Source organism: Pantherophis guttatus, chromosome 17, assembly GCF_059756535.1.
Source record: "Pantherophis guttatus breed Tessera chromosome 17, ASM5975653v1, whole genome shotgun sequence".
In the NCBI taxonomy this organism is placed as follows: Eukaryota; Metazoa; Chordata; class Lepidosauria; order Squamata; family Colubridae; genus Pantherophis; species Pantherophis guttatus.
In genome coordinates, this window is record NC_142079.1 from 5518255 (window position 1) to 5537261 (window position 19007).

General features: G+C 44.7%; 1 protein-coding gene across 6 annotated transcripts in view; it reads right to left on the reverse strand.

The window, feature by feature from the left end:
- Positions 1-4135: 4135 nt before the first annotated feature.
- Positions 4136-19007, reverse strand: part of TBX5 (T-box transcription factor 5) — a 75801-nt gene continuing 60929 nt past the window's right edge. For all 6 annotated transcript variants that reach the window (XM_087880189.1, XM_087880188.1, XM_087880192.1 and 3 more), the window contains exons 6-9: positions 16637-16789; positions 13457-13548; positions 9832-10058; positions 4136-5126 (exon numbers count right to left, since the gene is read on the reverse strand). In XM_087880189.1, coding sequence (XP_087736315.1) covers positions 4549-5126; positions 9832-10058; positions 13457-13548; positions 16637-16789 — 1050 coding nt within the window. In that variant the 3' untranslated portion in view covers positions 4136-4548. The remainder of the gene's footprint in view (positions 5127-9831; positions 10059-13456; positions 13549-16636; positions 16790-19007) is intronic.

A 19007-nucleotide genomic window follows, 5' to 3' on the forward strand; every position in this document is an offset into this window, starting at 1 on the left:
AGTTCTAGGTTGCTTCTCTTAGACAAGTACATACATCTGTACATGTACTTCATGTGAATCAGTATAGATTTTGTGCGCATTTGTGTACACATCTGTATTTGCACACATCTGTGTGTTGGCATATACAACCTTTAAATGATCAAAATACATCCTCCAGATCAGCGTTTTTCAACCTTGGCAGCTTTTGAGATATACGGAGCACACATCTTAAAACCACCAAGATTGACAAACTCCTCTCTAGATTATCTTTTAAAAATGAACTTCCCGTTCTAATGGGAGTTTAATTCTAATTCTAAGAATTCTAATTCCCTTTAAAAGCCTCCATCACTGGAAGCTTTTAAGAAGAGGCTGGACAGCCATTTTTTTCAGAAATAGGATAGAGTTCCTGCGTGAGATGATAGAATAGATGATCTCCAAGAGTTCCTCCAACTTATTGCTTAATGCATTGTAAGCCACCCTGAGTCTCCGGAGAAGGGCGGCATATAAATCGAACCAATAAATAAATAAATAAAATAAACTCTGTTACTGCAATTAAGTTTTAAACAGAGAGACAAGTGTGATGTTACAGAGCCTTGGTGGTGCAGCGGACTAAGTGTTGTTATGTAGCACTTAGCTGCCTGCAATTCATGCGAGTTCAAATCTCACCAGGCTCAAGGTTGACTCAGCCTTCCATCCTTCCGAGGTAGGTAAATTGAGGACCCGGATTGTGGGGGCAATAAGCTGACTTTGTAGAAACACCGCTTATTTGGGGGGGGGCAAAAGTCCTAATAAGCAGGTATATACAAAAGAATGAAGGCTATTGCTATAAGTGCATTGTAAGCTGCCCTGAGTCTTCGGAGGAGGGCGGCATATAAATTGAACTAATAAATAATAATAAATGTTTCCTACTGCAGTTAGAAAAAAAACACAAAGGGGTGAACTGAAAGTCCATATTTCAAAAAAAGAATGAATTAACAGTCTGGTAGAACCGTGTCCAGACAAATCCAAAAGGATTAAAATAGCTCTCCATTCAAAATAGCTCTCAGCTCTTCAATCGTAGTTTGGCTGTGGACTTTAGCTAGGCAGGTTCCAGAAATAAACCAGGAAGCGGGGGATGAGGGGGGGGAGAGAGAGATTCCCTTCAGCCATCTGCTGGAAGGTAGAAGCCTTTTTAGATATTCTGACATCTACACGTTCAAGTTGTCTAGTGAAGGAGCTTCTTTTCCCAAGGAAACGTTGGTGATCATGCCAACACAGGATGCTGTAACCCATCATAAATTGGGTTGAAAAAAAGATGTGGAGACTTTAGAAAGAGTGCAGAGAAGAGCAACAAAGATGATTAGGGGACTGGAGGCTAAAAGATATGAAGAACGGTTGCAGGAACTGGGTGTGTCTAGTTTAATGAAAAGAAGGATTAGGGGAGACATGATAGCAGTCTTCCAATATCTCAGGGGCTGCCCCAAAGAAGAGGGAGTCAAGCTCTTCTCCAAAGCACCTGAAGGCAAGACAAGAAGCAATGGATGGAAACTAATCAAGGAGAGAAGCAATTTAGGAAAAATTTCCTGACAGTGAGAACAATTCATCAGTGGAACAACTTGCCTCCAGAAGTTGTGAATGGCTCCAACATTGGAAGTTTTTAAGAAGAGATTGGACAATCGTTTGTCTTGAGATGGTATAGGTTCTCCTACTTGAGCAGGGGGCTGGACTAGAAGACCTCCAAGGTCCCTTCCAGATTCTATTCTATTCTATTCTATTCTATTCTATTCTATTCTATTCTATTCTATTCTATTCTATTCTATTCTATTCTATTCTATTCTTTCTTCATTCTTGTTCTGTTCTGTTCTGTTCATTCTTATTCTATTCTATTCTATTCTAATTATTTTCTATTCTTTCTTTCTTATTCTTATTCTATTCTACTCATGTTCTATTCTTCATTCTTGTTCTGTTCTGTTCATTCTTATTCTATTCTATTCTAATTATTTTCTATTCTTTCTTTATTCTTAATCTTATTATTATTCTATTCTATTCTATTCTATTCTATTCTATTCTATTCTATTCTATTCTATTCTACTCTACTCTACTCTACTCTACTCTACTCTACTCTACTCTACTCTACTCTACTCTACTCTATATTCATATGCACCAAAGACAAATTCCTTGTCTTTGCTCTGCTTCTGATTTAAACTTGGGAAGAAATATTTCAAGATCTTAGCTGTAGCTCTGGCTTTGTACTCTCTGTTAAGCTTTTTATATCTACCCTGTTTCCCTTGAAAATATGACCTCCCCTGATAATAAACCCAATCGGGCTTTTGAGCGCATGTGCTAAAATAAACCTCCCCCCCGAAAATAAGCTCTCCCCGAAAATATTTAAACGCAGAGCTGGAAATCAGGTAAGACGGCAAGAGAAGCCCCATCTTGCTCCACGCGCCCCAAAATAATAAGACCTCCCCGAAAATAAGGCCAAGCGCTCATTTTGGGGTTCAAAAAAATATAAGACAGGGTCTTATTTTCGGGGAAACACGGTACATCTGTGTACCGCTAGTCCTTGACTTATGACCACAATTGAGCCCAAAATTTATATTGCTAGTCCAGATTCACCAAATCACCATGATACTAACTTAAGAACTGCAATAATTCACTTAACAATCGTGGCAAGAAATTTCAATGAATGGAGCAAATTAACAACGGTCTCCCTTAGCCACGGAAATCTGGGGCTCAATTGTGTTTGTAAGTTGAAGGCTACCTGTAGAGAGAAACTTCTTACCTGGCTGGCGTTTTGGATGGCACCCAAAGGTTTTAATAACTTGAGATGGAATAGAATAGAATAGAATAGAACTGGAAGGGACCTTGGAGGTCTTCTAGTCCAGCCCCCTGCTCTGTCAGGAGACCCTAGACCAGGGGGTCTGCAACACTTAAAACACTCAAAAGAGCCATTTGGACCCATTTCCCACAGAAAAGAAAACACCGGGAGCCACAAAACCTGGCTGGGCGTGGCCAACTCGATGTCACTCACTTCCACCAGTCACATGACTCCCCCTAGCCACGCCTACCTAGCTGGTCATTAGGGCAGAGAACTGGTTGTTAAAAAACACCGGGAACTACAAAACACTTTTGACATCTCTCTCTCCCTCCCTCCCCTCTCTCTCTCTCCCCCACTCTCTGTATCTCTCTATTTCTCTCTCTCTCTCTCCCCCTCTCTCTGTATCTCTTTGTCTCTGCCCTGGCCGCTTCTCCATTCCCCGCCATTGCCTTTACCTTCTCAGGCCAGGCAAGGAGTGAGTGGGAGGGGAGGGCGAGGGGCGGGACCAGCCAGTGGTGGGATCACCTGACAGGGAGCCACAGCAGAGGGTCCAAAGAGCCACATGCGGCTCTGGAGCCGCAGGTTGCTGACACCTGCCCTATACCATTTCAGACAAGTCAGACTTGGTTCTTAACCTGGGATAATTTAGATGGTATACATTTTGGAGTTTATCCTAGATGTCTGATACCAAGAACTTTTAATTACTGCAAATATAGTATCTAGAATACCTTATACAGCTGGTTTTGGGGAAAAAAATAAGTGGATTTTTTCCAGGTTGAGAAACCATATTAAATGGTGGCCTGGAGAATATTTTTTTTTAAAAAAAAAATGATAAACTCCTTCTAAACTGTTGCCCCAAACAGTTAAGGCATATGGTTATAAAATTATTTGAATCCAACTCAGATCTTGCATTAAAAAAATGGGCAGGGGAAAATTAAGTTGCTTGTGTATTTAAGGATGGTTTTGTTCTGATATTTTCCAACATTTGGCATCGAATAAAAAGAGGGGGGAATGTAGAAAAAAAATCAGACTAAGAATCTTTCATTAACCTTTCATTAACCTTTGAAACTAGTGTTCCTAAAAGTTGGCCATGTTAAGATGGGTGGACTTCAACTCCCAGAATTCCCTAGCCGGCATTACTTTGCTGGTTGGGGAATTCTGGGAGTTGAATTCCACCCATCTTAACATGGCCAACTGTGAGAATCACGGATTTAAACTAAAAGGACCTGTAATAATGAAAATAAAGAGAAACAACTGAAAAGTTGTATCTCACAACTCATTTCAGCCGCGGCTTATAAAATTCCTGTAAAAAGAGAGAAACTGAGAGGCCGAAAAGGATACAGAGAAAGAAATGGATATGGAGAGGGCTATATATTATCATTTATTACAGAACATTGTCAATATCAACACCAAAAAAAGAAAGGAGAGGGGTCGGGAGAAGAAGGAAGTTCCACATATTCTTAATTCTTCCCACCTTACCCTGCCAAAAGGGAGATCAAGAGATGCCACGAAGCTCTTGACATCTCCCTTGGGAGCAAAATCAAACAAAACCATCGAAGGGGACTAGTTGGTACCAATGAAAAATCCGGGTGGCCGAGTGAGGAGGTCACAGGCAGGGGACAAAGATGTGCTGTGATATTCAGTGGCTTTGGAGACACCAAAGTAGAGGTGATCCCACCCCATGGTCTCCCCAGAGAAGAGGGCCTGGTCCATCTCTAGAGTGCTTATCTGTGAACGTTCAGTCCAACCAAAGCTTGCCTCTTCCCTTGTTAGCTGCCCTCACTCCATTCTGCAGTCATGCCCACCCCGTGGACAGAATGGTACTGATGAGGGGAAAGTGTCCTGGGCATCCCGTGAGCATAGAGGAACTCAGGTGGCTGTAAGTTTCCAGGAGGAGACTGGATGCTGGCTTGTTGCCGGACGAGGGGCTGGTGAGGAACGGAGGTCTGATGCTGGAACATGGCATGGGTGTCCCCCAATTGGGGCGAGGGATGACCGGCCACAGTGGCAAGGCGGGGCATCAGGGAGCCCGAGGTGAAATGAGCTGAAAAATGTTGGTAAGGCAACCTGTCGATGGGTTGCATGGGAGTTACTGTGCAACTGCTGTAGGAGGACATGGTGGACCAGGTGTTGCAGCTGAGATCTTCCAAGCTGGGTACCGCTTCCGGGGCTGGGGCTGCACTAGCGTACATGCAGGCTTGGCGTTGTGCGGACTCAGTCCTGTAGGCGCTGTTCAGTCCTTGCTGCTGGGGGTAGTTGGAGCGGTGGTAGAAGGCCTCTTCTTCTGCTGGAGATGTTTCCATGTAGGGCTTCTTGTAAGGGAGATCAGCGGTGGAACATTCGTCATCTGAGGGAGACACAAAGGGGAAGCCTTCGAGAGAAGCAGATTTGGCACTGGATTCCATGGCCAGAAGGAAGAGAGGAGAAGGAGGCAGGAAGGAGGAGAAGCAGCAGCAGCAGAGAGGAAGGAATTAGAAGAACAAGGAAGAGAAGAAGAGGACACAGGAAGGAGAAAAAGAAGGAGGAGAAGGAGGAGAGACAAGGAGGAAGGAATGAGAAGCAGAAGAAAAAGAGAAAGAGGAGGCAGGAAGGAAGGAGAGAAGCAGGAGAAGGAGAAGTGGCAGGGAGGAAGAAATTAGAAGAACAAGGAAGAGAAGAAGAGGACACAGGAAGGAGAAAAAGGAGGAGGAGAAGGAAGAGAGGCAGGGAGGAAGGAATGAGAAGTAGAAGAAAAAGAGAAAGAGGAGGCAGGAAGGAGAGAAGGAGGAGGAGGAGAAATGGAAGGAGGAGTGGCAGGGAGGAAGAAATTAGAAGAACAAGGAAGAGAAGAAGAGGACACAGGAAGGAGAAGCAGGAGGAGAAGGGAGACAGGGAGGAAGGAATGAGAAGTAAAAGAGAAAGAGAAAGTGGTGGCAGGAAGAAAGGAGGAGGAAGAGAAGTGGAAGGAGAAGTGGCAAGGAGGAAGAAATTAGAAAAACAAGGAAGAGTAGAAGAGGACACAGGAAGGAGGAAAAAAAAGAAGGAGAAGAAAGAGAGGCAAGATTCTGGTCCAATCCCTCTGTCTCAGCTCAAGAGGCAGAGAGGTCCAGTGGAAAAGGTGCTGAACCAGGAGTAAGGAGGTTTCCTCAGCTAGAAGGAGAAGGAGGAGGGGGAGGAGGAGGAGAAAGAGAAGGAGAGGGAGGAGAAGGAGAAGGAGGAGAAGGAGAAGAGGAGAAGGAGAAGGAGAAGGAGAAGGAGAAGAGGAGAAGGAGAAGGAGAAGGAGAAGGAGAAGGAGAAGGAGAAGGAGAAGGAGAAGGAGAAGGAGAAGGAGAAGGAGATACTTGGTTGATACCCGTATCAACCATCAGTGCCAGTCAATGATATTTGTGATACATTTTTAAATGTTCAGTTGACTGAGTTTCATGTTTAATGAATAAAAGAGATCATCATCATCATCATCATCATCATCATCATCAGCCAAAAGTATCCTGCACAGCTTCCCAACCATGAAAGGACCTGGCAGCTTTGATAACCGAGACATTCCTTGCCCATCCAACCTGAGCCACTGGGGAGATAGCAAGGAGATGTTGGCCCTGTGTTGTTGTCGCCTGGGATGGGACATGATCTATGCGGCTAAGAAGTGGGGATGGGGGGGGAGTGCACCATGGGCAAGATAGCCCTCTTGCATATTACAATGCAAGGAAATGAGATAAAGTGAGTGAGGGGCAGAAGGCCGGAAGCCACCCACCAAGTGGGAATCCCTTAAACTGGAAAGAAAACTTTTTGGGGGGGGGGTATGTCTTTATCGCTCTTCCATGTCTGGAGACAAATGATGGATGGTTTTTACGTTGACAGGATGGCTTCAACCAGAGACCACTGACGCTGCCCCTTCCCCAACTTTCTCTCTGGGGAAGAGAAGCAGCCCCCTTTCAAAATGTAGGAGGAGAGGGGCTTTAGGATTAACACGAAATCTGGTTTTATAATTTCTCCAACGTTCCCTCTATCCCCGCCTTGCAGAAAAAAAGGGGCTCCTGGTTTTATTGGCTGTATTCTTGGGGGGACTAGAAAATTCACAGCATAATAAAAAGCAGAGACATCACCTCGACAGCAAAAGTGCGTATAGTCAAAGCGATGGGTTTCCCAGTTGCAATGAAAGTTGGACCACAAGGAAGGCTGAGCGCCAAAGAATGGAGGCCTTTGAACTCTGGTGCTGGAGAAGACTCCTGCGAGTCCCTTGGACTGCAAGGCCATCCAACCGGTCAGTCCTAGAGGAGATCAACTCTGACTGCTCTTTAGAAGGCCAGATCCTGAAGAGGAAACTCAAATACTTTGGCCACCTAATGAGAAGGAAGGACTCCCTGGAGAGGAGCTGAATGCTGGAAACGATGGAGGGCAAAAGAAGAAGAAGGGGACGGCAGAGAATGAGGTGGCTGGATGGAGTCACCGAAACAGTCGGCGTGAGCTTCAATGGACTCCAGAGGATGGTGGAGGACAGGAAGGCCTGGAGGAACGTTGTCCATGGGGTCGCGATGGGTCGGACACGACTTCGCAACTAACAACAACAAGAAGAAAATTCCATTCAAATTTCTCTTGGTGTTTTTCTGTGGCGCTGACTTTCTCATTTCGAGAAGGCAGAGTGCAACGCTGTGATGTTGTCTACACAGCTTTCCATTGTCGTGCAGATTCCTTAGGGTGGGAAACCAGTATTGAAAAGGTCTCCTGGAGAGGTTGAGTCCTCTTAAGACTGACTGGAAATCCTTGACTTACAACAGTTTGTTTAGTGACCATTCAAAGTCCCAATGGCACTGGAAAAAATGGGACTTAGGACTGTTTTTCACACTTATGACTATTCCAGCATCCCCCATGGCCGTGGGATCAAAATTTGAATGATGGGCAACTGATTCATATTTATGTTGTGGCCCGTCAGCGGCCTGTGCAATTAGTAGCTGATTCCGACAGCGAGGAGGCTGGTGTGGTGCTGCTTCAGCAGCCTGTGCAGCTGGCACTCGAGTCGGATAGTGAGGAGGCTGGAGAAGATGTGGCGCCAGAGGTGGGGATTCAGCCAGGGCCTCCAGAACCTCCAGAAGCTCCCATAAGTGAAGAGGAAGAAGAAGAGGAGCCTTTTCTCGATACACGGGCGCGCAGAGCTGCCAAAAGGCAGGAGTGGCTCCTCAGGAGAAGGTCTCCTCGAGACTAAGGCTTGGGGCTAATTGGCCACTCCCTTAGCCTATTTAAGGAGGAACGCCGACTGAAGCAATTTGTAGGGAACAACTTCAGTTCACTCTCCTTCGCGTCTTGATTCTTAGTTCTCTGCAAATTGCTTCTGGGCTTTCTGCCAATCCTAGTAAGATTACAATTATTTATTCTTTGGATTCTTGTCGGCTGTTAAGAAAGTTAATTAACAGCCTTTGTTTGAAAAAGAACTGATTTAATTTAGTCAACTAAGGTTTGTACAGACTTTGTGTGTGTGCTGCGTTCTTTGGGGTCCGTAGCTGGGGCCGAACAATTTATGACCGTTGCTGTCTCACGTGATCGCCTTTTGTGACAAGCGAGATCAAGGAGGAAAGCCAGTTTCATTTAACAACCATGTTGCTAACTTAACAACTGCCGCATGTGAGAGCTAACCCATGTACCCTTATCTTCTTTGAAATGAGGATCAGAAACATTTGACTCCTAGATTGTTTCTCCAAACTGAAAATTTCCCAAATACCGTCCATGAAGATTCTCAATCATCCCGATTTAAACAGTGAAGCGGGGATTTCTATAAAAAGCAGGTTTTTTTTTTTAAAAATGATTTCAAAATGATAGTTTACCAAACGCTCATTTTTCCCGTGTGCTTCCATTCCAAATTGGCTCAGCCAGCCAGCTAACTCTCTGGAAAAGGCTGGCTAATCTCTCGGAATAGCTATAAATTTCAGCCCTCCGAAATAACCTGCCATTAGCTATTTAAGTATTGGAATTAATCCCAGGTCCTTTCTTAAGGCCTCCCAACCTGATAAGTTATCTGTAACCGAGGCACCAGTTATCTTCCTGGATGTGCATTTAACTTCTGTAGAACTACCGGGGGTCACCTCTCTGTATTTTATCTAGGCTGCTGTTTGTAATATGGGCTGAAAAGGCTCGGAAGGGGCAGTCAAGACGATTCTACTAGATGGGAAACAGAAGTGGAGAGAGAAAAGACAAGGAGGAAGTGAAGATGGACTCAAATGGGAGAAGACCTGAAGCTTCAGCTATGGGGTGGAAGGATGGGAAAAGCTTGCATTGATTCACTTCTCTCTACTCCAGCCAAAATAATCTTAGGAGAGAGTTGGATAGCATGAGACTTAATAAAAGAATAACAGAGTTGGAAGGGAACTTGGAGGTCTTCTAGTCCAACCCAAGTAGGAGACCCTATACCAGGGGTGAAATGCTCCCGGTTCGGACCGGATCGTCCGATCCGGTAGCGATGGTGGCGGGTGCTTAGGAGAATTGGTAGCAAAAATCCCTGCCGCCCCCCCCCACCATGCCCAGCTGAGCCGTGCGATCATCAGAGGCTTTTTTTTTTACTTTTAAAAGCATTTTTTCTATAACCTCTTCAGCTGAAAAAATGCTTTTAAAAGTTAAAAAAAAAGCCTCTGATGATCGCGCGGCTCAGCTGGGGTCATCAGAGGCTTTTAAAAGGATTTTTTCTACAACCTCTTTGGCCGAAAAAATGCTTTTAAAAGTAAAAAAAAAAAAATCCTCTGATGATCGCGTGGCTCAGCTGGGGTCGTCAGAGGCTTTTAAAAGCATTTTTTCTACAACCTCCAAGAGGTTGTAGAAAAAATGCTTTTAAAAGCCTCCGACGATCCCAGCTGAGTTGCCTGATCGTCAGAGGCTTTTAAAAGCATTTTTTTTCTGCAACCTCTTACGGTTGTAGAAAAAATGCTTTTAAAAGTAAAAAAAACAAAAAAAAGTTGGCCGCGCCCACCCAGTCACATAACACCCACCACCACCACCAAGCCACACCCACAGAACCGATAGTAAAAAAAAATTGAATCCCACCACTGGCTAGCTCCTGTTCCCATCTCCCCAGTCTAAAACTCCAACTCACCTGGTCTCTTGGTGCAGTGGTATACCTGCCCATGATCCTGAGTTACAGGATACGGGTTCACAGGTGGTAATAAGTCCTGGGAAGTGCTAGAGACACCGTTCTCACACTGAAACTGGGATCCGAGGTTAGAAGAAGCCGAGAGAGACCTGCCTTCACCACTGAAGGGACTGTGGCTGGAAGACACTTTTTGCCGGATTGTGCTTCTTGGGACAACCGGATACTCCTTGCTGAAATCAAAGGCAAAAAAAATTGGGGGGGGGGGTTTACAATGAATGTCACGGCAACTTTATCCTACGAGCAATAATTCTCCATTTCAAGCCGGTATCCATGTACGGTTCGGGCAAGGGTGGACTTCAAAAATTTTAGCAAGGGTTTTCTCTGCCTGGTTGCTGGGTGGGCGTGGCCATGTTGGGCGTGGCCTAGTCAGCCTCCTGCATGCAGCTACAAGTAGTCCTCGGGTTACGACCACAACTGAGCCCAAAATCTCTGTCGTTAAGTGAGACATTTTGTGAAGTGAGTTTTGCCCCATTTTAGGACCTTTCTTGCCACAGTTGTTAAGTGAATCCCCTGCAAGTTTTTTTTTTTTTTTTTTTTGATGTTGGAAATGTAAACATCAAAAAGGAAATTATTATCACATGTGGTGGTCCTGCCAGAAGGCAAAACAATTTTGGAAAGTTATAATTGCCCATGATTTCTTTATTTAGGTATGACCCTGGGGAATGTGGCAACGGTCGCTAAGTATGGAAAACTGTCAAAACTGTCTATTTGCAAGCCATTGGCACATGTGTCATATAGACACCAGTGGAGGCAGAGAGTGTCTCCACCCCTATGTGGAAAGGAGGGGCTTACCCTGAGTATAAAACCCCCTCCAACCTTTTCCACCTCGCTCTCTCTCCATCTCTCTTTTCATGTTTGTTCCTCATGAGACTTGATCTCTGTTGTACATAGTTAATATGATTTATTATATAAATAAATACGTTGAAGGCATTTATTTATGCATCTGCCTCTGAATTCTTCTATGCTCCTGGGTGTTTCTACGATCCCAATTCCACAAAAAAATGACCCTAAGTGACTTATTTCAGCGCCGTTCCAACTTTGGACGGTCACTACTAAAGGAACTGTGGTACGTCGAGGAGGACGGCCTGTAATAGGAAAATGTTGGGTTTCGCCAAGGAACCTGTTTGCTGCAAATCTGCACTCAATTTGCCCGAGGAAGAAAGAATTCGCCTAAAGAAGAAACGGTCATACGGCGTCCAGCTGCGTTCTCCACCACAATAGCTATCATTTCACTGGCCGTCCCTTTCCCCCCCCCAAAAGAGAAACCTATAAAATGTATATACAAGGAGAGCTGGAGCATTTAGTCCAATTAGAAACATGTGGTTGTTTCTGTTTGGAACGCAATATCATTCCCACCCTGGATCGCTGCCTTTCGTTAAACATCATCCTCTTCCCAAGTTCCATTAAGGCCAAGGACGAGCTGGAATCGGCATCGGCCACCTGTTCATGATTTTCCACACACACCCCTCCACCCAAGAAACTTTTCAGGGAAAGCCCAAAGTTTGTTTCTGACATGAGTCCTGCTTTGTTTCCAGGACGGAAGACGGGATGGGGCCATGGAAAGGACGTTGGGTTTAATTTCAGTGAGAAATGTTTGAGTCGCATCGTACCGCCACATGTACTGAATTACCTTTCCCTTGCATTAAATCCCATTCAGTTTTCGGGGACCATCTTGATATAAAACCTGCCCTTATCAAACTCCCAACCTGAGAATCCATCGTATTTCCCATCTACCAGATGTCAAGCCAACATCTGGAGAGGCCCACAGGTGCTTTTTCCAAAAAGGCAGCTGGACTTCCTTGGTGTTTTCCCTGAAAAAGTTTTCATCCAAGAAGCTTCTCACTTCTTCTAGCTTCTTAGAATAGAATTCTTTATTGGCCAAGGGTGATTGGACACAGAAGGAATTTGTCTTTGGTGCATATGAATAGAGAATAGGGTAGGATAGGATAGGATAGGATAGGATAGGATAGGATAGGATAGGATAGGATAGGATAGGATAGGATAGGATAGGATAGGAATTCTTTATTGGCCAAGTGTGATTGGATACACAAGGAATTTGTCTTTGGTGCATATGAATATAGAGTAGAGTAGAGTAGAGTAGAGTAGAGTAGAGTAGAATAGAATAGAATAGAATAGAATAGAATAGAATAGAATAGAATAGAATAGAATAGAATAGAATAGAATAGAATTCTTTATTGGCCAAGTGTGATTGGAAATACAAGGAATTTGTCTTTGGTGCATATGAATATAGAGTAGAGTAGAGTAGAGTAGAGTAGAGTAGAGTAGAGTAGAATAGAATAGAATAGAATAGAATAGAATAGAATAGAATAGAATAGAATAGAATAGAATAGAATAGAATTCTTTATTGGCCAAGTGTGATTGGAAATACAAGGAATTTGTCTTTGGTGCATATGAATATAGAGTAGAGTAGAGTAGAGTAGAGTAGAGTAGAATAGAATAGAATAGAATAGAATAGAATAGAATAGAATAGAATAGAATAGAATAGAATAGAATAGAATAGAATAGAATAGAATAGAATTCTTTATTGGCCAAGTGTGATTGGACATACAAGGAATTTGTCTTTGGTGCATATGAATATAGAATAGAGTAGAGTAGAGTAGAGTAGAGTAGAGTAGAATTCTTTATTGGTCAAGTGTGATTGGACATACAAGGAATTTGTCTTTGGTGCATATGCTCTCAGTGTAGATAAGGAGAATAAAATACATTCATCAAGAATAAAAAGATAGAACCCTTAGATACTAGTAAGGAAGAGAAGAATAATAGTGATATAGTCTTAGTAAATTATTTGACAGTGCTGTGGAAATTAGTTGTTAATGACAACTAATAATAATAAATAATAATAGTAATAAATAATAAAGAGAGAGAGAGAGAGATTTAGAGATCGATGATAGATGATAGCATAGCATAGCATAGCATAGCATAGCATAGCAAAGCATAGAATAGAATAGAATACAGTCTTAGTAAATTATTTGACAATGTTGTGGGAATTAGTTGTTGAGCAGAGTGATGGCATTTGGAAAAAAAACTGTCCTTGTGTCTAGTTGTTCTGGTGTGCAGTGCCCTATAGTGTCGTTTTGAGGGTAGGAGTTGAAACAGTTTATGTCCAAGATGCGAGGGGTCTGTAGATATTTTCCCAGCCCTCTTTTTGACTCATGCAGTGTAGAGGTCCTCAATGGAAGGCAGGTTGACAGCCATGGTTTTTTCTGCAGTTCTAACTATCCTCTGAAGTCTCTGTCTGTCTTGTTGGGTTGCAGAGCCAAACCAGACAGTTATGGAGGTGCAAATGACAGACTCGATCATTCCTCTGCAGAACTGAATCAGCAGCTCTTTGGGCTTGGGTGAGAAGCTGAAAAGTTTTCAGGGGGGGGAAAAGCCACCAAGGAAGTCCAGTCGCCTTTTGGAAAAGCACCTTTGGGTCTTTCCAGATGTTCACTTGACATCTGGTAGATGGGAAACACTATGGAAAGGTTGAGAATTCTGGGATCTGAAGTCCACACATCTTGAAGTTGTCAAAAGTTGGGAAATACGGCACTGAATAATAACTTACCTTTGCACTCGAGACATTCGGTGCAATTCCATATCGTCGCTGCCTCTAAATCCTTTTGCGAAGGGATTGTTTTCAATCTTGAGTTGGGTAATCTGAAATTGAAGAACCAAAAAGAGGGGGGGGGAAATCAAAACTTGTTTGGATAGCAGCTGCCCATCAATCATCTACGAGAAATCTGCCACAAGGAACAAGGAGTCAATCTATTCTCCAAAGCACCAGAAGGCAAGACCAGAAGCAATAGATGGAATCTAATCAAGGAGAGAAGCAACCTAGAACTAAGGAGAAATTTCCTGACAATGAGAACAATTAATCAATGGAATGACTTGCCTCCAGAAGTTGTAGGTGCTCCATCACTGGAGGCTTTTAAGAAGAGATTGGACAACCATTTGTCTGGAATGGTATAGACTAGAGTCTGCTCTGAGCCAAGAGGTTGGACTAGAAGACCTGTTCCAACTCTGCTATTCTGTCTCCAGACCAATGCAAAATAAGTTTGTTCTCTGAGAATTAAACCACCTTCACTCTTCAGCTGCCGTTGTCAAAAGGAAGTTCATCCCAACAAGCTGATGATCTCGTAATGAAGCACATATTTTGCACGATGACACTTCTCATATCCCTTCCTCAACCGCAAATATTTGGAGAGAAAGATCTCCGAGACATAAGACAATCACACAGCACCCTGGGCTACCACATCTCTACATGTGGAGGTCCATCCATGACAATTTCCCCACCACTGTTTTCTTCTCTGAAAGGAAGTTGGAAAGCCACGAGGAGAGGAGAGGAGAGGAGAGGAGAGGAGAGGAGAGGAGAAGAGAAGAGAAGAAGAGAAGAGAAGAGAAGAGACGAGAAGAGAAGAGACGAGAAGAGAAGAGAAGAGAAGAGAAGAGAAGAGAAGAAAAGAAAAAAGAGAAGGGAAGGGAACAGAAGAGAGAGGAGAGAAGAGGAGAGAAGAGGAAGAGAAGAGAAGAGAAGAGAAGAGAAGAGAAGAGAAGAGAAGAGAAGAGAAGAGAAGAAAAGAAAAGAAAAAAGAGAAGGGAAGGGGACAGAAGAGAGACGAGAGGAGAGAAGAGGAAGAGGAAGAGGAAGAGGAAGAGGAAGAGAAGAGAAGAGAAGAGAGAAGGGAAGGAAAGGAAAGGAAAGGAAAGGGAACAGAAGAGAGGAGAGGAGAGGAGAGGAGAGGAGAGGAGAAGAGAGGAGAGGAGAGGAGAGAAGGGAAGGGAACAGAAGAGAAAGGAGGGGAGGGGAGGGGAGGGGAGGGGAGGAGAGGAAGGGAGAGAAGAGAACTTATGTTACTTAATATAAATATGTAAGACAAGCATTTGTCTTACGTATTTATATTATATTTATCCAGAATGGTACGCATGAGCGGGGGTGGGTGGTGGGTAGTGGGACTAAAAGACCTCCAAGTTCCCTTCCAACCCTATTATCCTATATTCTTAAATCAGATTTTAATGCTCCCACATTTTCCACTGGCTTCTTTCATGACTCGTCTTCTTTTAAAGGAGGAAAAAAAGACAGCTAGGCGGTATCTTTTGACAAACACACGCTTCATATTTTACGAACAGACTGTCTGGGAATTTGAGATATTTCCCTACTGATTTGTAGAACATTGATTTTTTTTTTCTTTTTCTGCTGTAGGTTGCTAATTCTTCCATGCGAGAACCGCCAAGGAGATGTAACTCACATCCTTTGTATTCTAGATGTATTTATTTTATTTATTTATTTATTTATTTATTGGTTCGATTTATATGCCGCCCTTCTCCGGAGACTCAGGGCGGCTTACAATGCGTTAAGCAATAGCCTTCATACTTTTGTATATACCTGTTTAGTAGGGCTTTCGGCCCCCTCCCTAAGCGGTGTTCTTTTTTTAAACAAAGTCAGCTTATTGCCCCCACAATCTGGGTCCTCATTTTACCTACCTCGGAAGGATGGAAGGCTGAGTCCACCTTGAGCCTGGTGAGATTCGAACTCGCAGTAATTGCAGGCAGCTGGTGCTACTTAACAGCACTTTAGTCTGCTGCACCACCAAGGCTCTAATTTATATTTGAAAACATAACTGCCTCCTTCTTCCTTTTACCAGCTCAAGGCTACGCAAATGAAAATGACCCCTTTCAATATTTACTCCTTGTAACTCCTGAAGAGGATGGCGGTTGAGATAAAGCCACACTTCCCAAATTATACACGGAAGGTCCTTTTTTTGATGTTGTAGTAATTGGCCAAGGCACAAGTAGTCCTTGACGTATGGCCACAATTCAGCCCACAATTTCTGTTGTTAAGCGAGACATTTGTTAATTTGGCTTTTGCCCCGTTTTACGACCTTTCTTGCCACGGTTGTTAAGCGATTCACTGCAGTTGTTAGGTTAGTAGCAATAGCAATAGCACTTACTTATATACCGCTTTACAGTGCTTTTACAGCCCTCTCTAAGCGGTTTACAGAGTCAGCCTCTTGCCCCCCCAACAATCTGGGTCCTCATTTTACCCACTTTGGAAGGATGGAAGGCTGAGTCAACCTTGAGTCAGGAAGGAAGGGAGGGTGAGAGGGAGGGAGGGAGGGAGGGAGGGAGGGAGGGAGGGAAGGAAGGAAGGAAGGAAGGAAGGAAGGAAGGAAGGAAGGAGGGAAGGAAGGAAGGCTGAGTCAACCTTGAGTCAGGAAGGAAGGAAGGAAGGAAGGAAGGAAGGAAGGAAGGAAGGAAGGAAGGCTGAGTCAACCTTGAGTCAGGAAGGAAGGGAGGGAGGGAGGGAAGGAAGGAAGGAAGGAAGGCTGAGTCAACCTTGAGTCAGGAAGGAAGGAAGGAAGGAAGGAAGGAAGGAAGGAAGGCTGAGTCAACCTTGAGTCAGGAAGGGAGGGAGGGAGGGAGGGAGGGAGGGAGAGAAGGAAGGAAGGAAGGAAGGAAGGAAGGAAGGAAGGAAGGAAGGAAGGCTGAGTCAACCTTGAGTCAGGAAGGAAGGAAGGAAGGAAGGAGGAAGGAAGGAAGGAAGGAAGGAAGGAAGGAAGGAAGGAAGGAAGGAAGGAAGGAAGGAGGAAGGAAGGAAAGAAGGAAAGAAGAAAGAAGGAAGGAAGAAGGAAGGAAGGAAGAAGGAAGGGAGGGAGGGAGGAAGGAAGGAAGGGTCTCCCTTGCACCCATGGCACTCTCCATCATCATTACCACCTGATGGCAATTTTTCCAAAATTAGCCACTTTACCTTGTGATTCTGATAGGAGGTCACCGCAATGAAAGCCGTCTCTGGAAAGACGTGGGTGCAAAAGGCTGTGTTTTTGGAGCCAAACCCGTTGTTTTCGTCTGCTTTGACAATATGCAGCCTGGGCTGGTATTTGTGCATGGAGTTGAGGATAATCTGCAAAGGAAAGGGGAAAGTAGGGCAGCCTCAATCAGTTGGGGCAGAGAGAGAGAGGGTCGCGGGCTCTTCCCATAAAGGTCTCCCCCAAAGAGACTTCTGCAGGCCTCCGTTTCAGAGTTCTACGTATGAAGAAAAGATCTGCCCACGATACATGGTCTTTCCTTACAAAGGAAATCATGATTTGTTCTCCAAACTGCAAGGAACCTAATTCACCCAACACTAAGCCACAAGCTGTGGTTTGTAAAGTTCTGGGAGTGGGACTGTTATCTTGAGCAATGTAAGGGTGGGCCAGTGGGGGTCACGGGTGATGCAATCCAGCACAGAGAAGGGAGAGGGAGAGGGGGGACAGAGAGGGAGAGGAAAAAGGAGAGGAAGGGGGAAAGGAGAGGGAGAGGAGAGGGGAGGGAGAGGAAGGGGAAAAAGGAGAGGGAGAGGAAAAAGGAGAGGAGAGGGAGAGGAAAAAGGAGAGGAGAGGGAGAGGAGAGGAGAGGAGAGGGAGAAGGATAGGAAAAAGGAGAGGGAGAGGAGAGAGGAAAAAGGAGAGGGAGAGGAGAGAGGAAAAAGGAGAGGGAGAGGAAAAAGGAGAGGAGAGGAGAGGGGAGGGAGAGGAGAGGGAGAGGAAAAAGGAGAGGAAGGGGAAAAAGGAGAGGGAGAGGAGAGGGAGAAGGATAGGAAAAAGGAGAGGGAGAAGAAAGAGGAGAGGGAGAGGAAAAAGGAGAGGAGAGGGAGAGGAGAGGGAGAAGGAGAGGAAAAAAGGAGAGGGAGAGGAAAAAGGAGAGGAGAGGGAGAAGCATAGGAAAAAAGGAGAGGGAGAGGAAAAAGGAGAGGAGAGGGAGAGGAAAAAGGAGAGGAGAGGGAGAGGGAGAGGAGAGGAGAGGGAGAAGGATAGGAAAAAGGAGAGGGAGAGGAGAGAGGAAAAAGGAGAGGGAGAGGAAGGGAAAAAGGAGAGGGAGAGGAGAGGGAGAGGAAAAAGGAGAGGAGGAGGAGATAGGAAAAAGGAGAGGGAGAGGAGAGGGAGAAGGAGAGGAAAAAGGAGAGGAGGAGAGAGGAAAAAGGAGAGGGAGAGGAGAAGGGAGGAAAGGGAGAGGGAGAGGAGAGACAAAGGATTTTCTATATCATGCCATCTATTTATGGAAGACACTCTTATCCTACCAAACATCTCAACCATTCCAGAGAGAACAGGCGGGAGACTTCAACCCAGACACACACACCACCTTGGTTGCGACACTGCTTATTCGCAGCCTCTCTGTCCTAATCCCCTCTCCTGTTGCCTATTATGCGCCCTCCGTCTGGAACCCGCTTCCAAGGGCCACCACTGTCATAAATGCGGTGAGTGAGCCTCTTCCCAACTGCAGCTCCCTCCCAACCTTCCAAGCATGTGGTCCGAAATGTTATTCTTTTGAACAAGCCCGAAAGGAAAACAAGCAAAAGGAGAACAAAAAACGAAAACATTCGTCGGAGGGAGGCGTCTAGCACAGACCTCCGTTTTCTACAATCTGCTTCCAATGCTAGGAAGGGTTTTTTTTTTTTTTTTTTTCCCCCCGTCAACGGTCTCGCCTGCCATAAAAACCGGGCTGCCCCATCTAGGTCGAACATTTGAGGAATATTTTGTTTTTTTTCCTGGCTGGGAAGTTGCTCCAGAGACCACCAGATGCCAACAATTGCATCTGGTGTCCAGGAGGAGGGTCTTTTTGTAATCCTGGGAGAAGCTTTTTTGGTAGCGGAGGAGGAGGAGGAGGAGAAGTAAGCGCTTGGAGAGCCAGCAGCAAAACTGGAACCAATCCAGGTTTCCTTCAGGAATTCGACTTGATTTGGTTTTCCTCAAAGCAAAGAGGAGAAGGCAGTAGAGAATTTTCCAGGAGCCCAATCCAAATTCTAAGATGGTGACATTTTAGTATTATAGAGACAAACGGATGAGAAAAGAAAACACCGGGAGCCACAAAACCCTTCCCGTGCCTGAGCAGCCACAAAACTAACATACATAGTTGAATTAAACATTGTTTTTTTTCTGAAACTTTTCTTTTCTTGGATTTATCCATGGCTGGCCTACCGGGGGTTGGAAAACTCAATAAATCACGTGCCGGCGGGTGTCGTACATTGGCGGTTGTGACGCATATTTTGAGTGACAGGGAGCCGCAGCAGAGGGGTGAAAGAGCCACATGCGGCTCCAGAGCTGCAGGTTGCTGACCCCTGTTCTAGTCCAACCGCCAGCTCA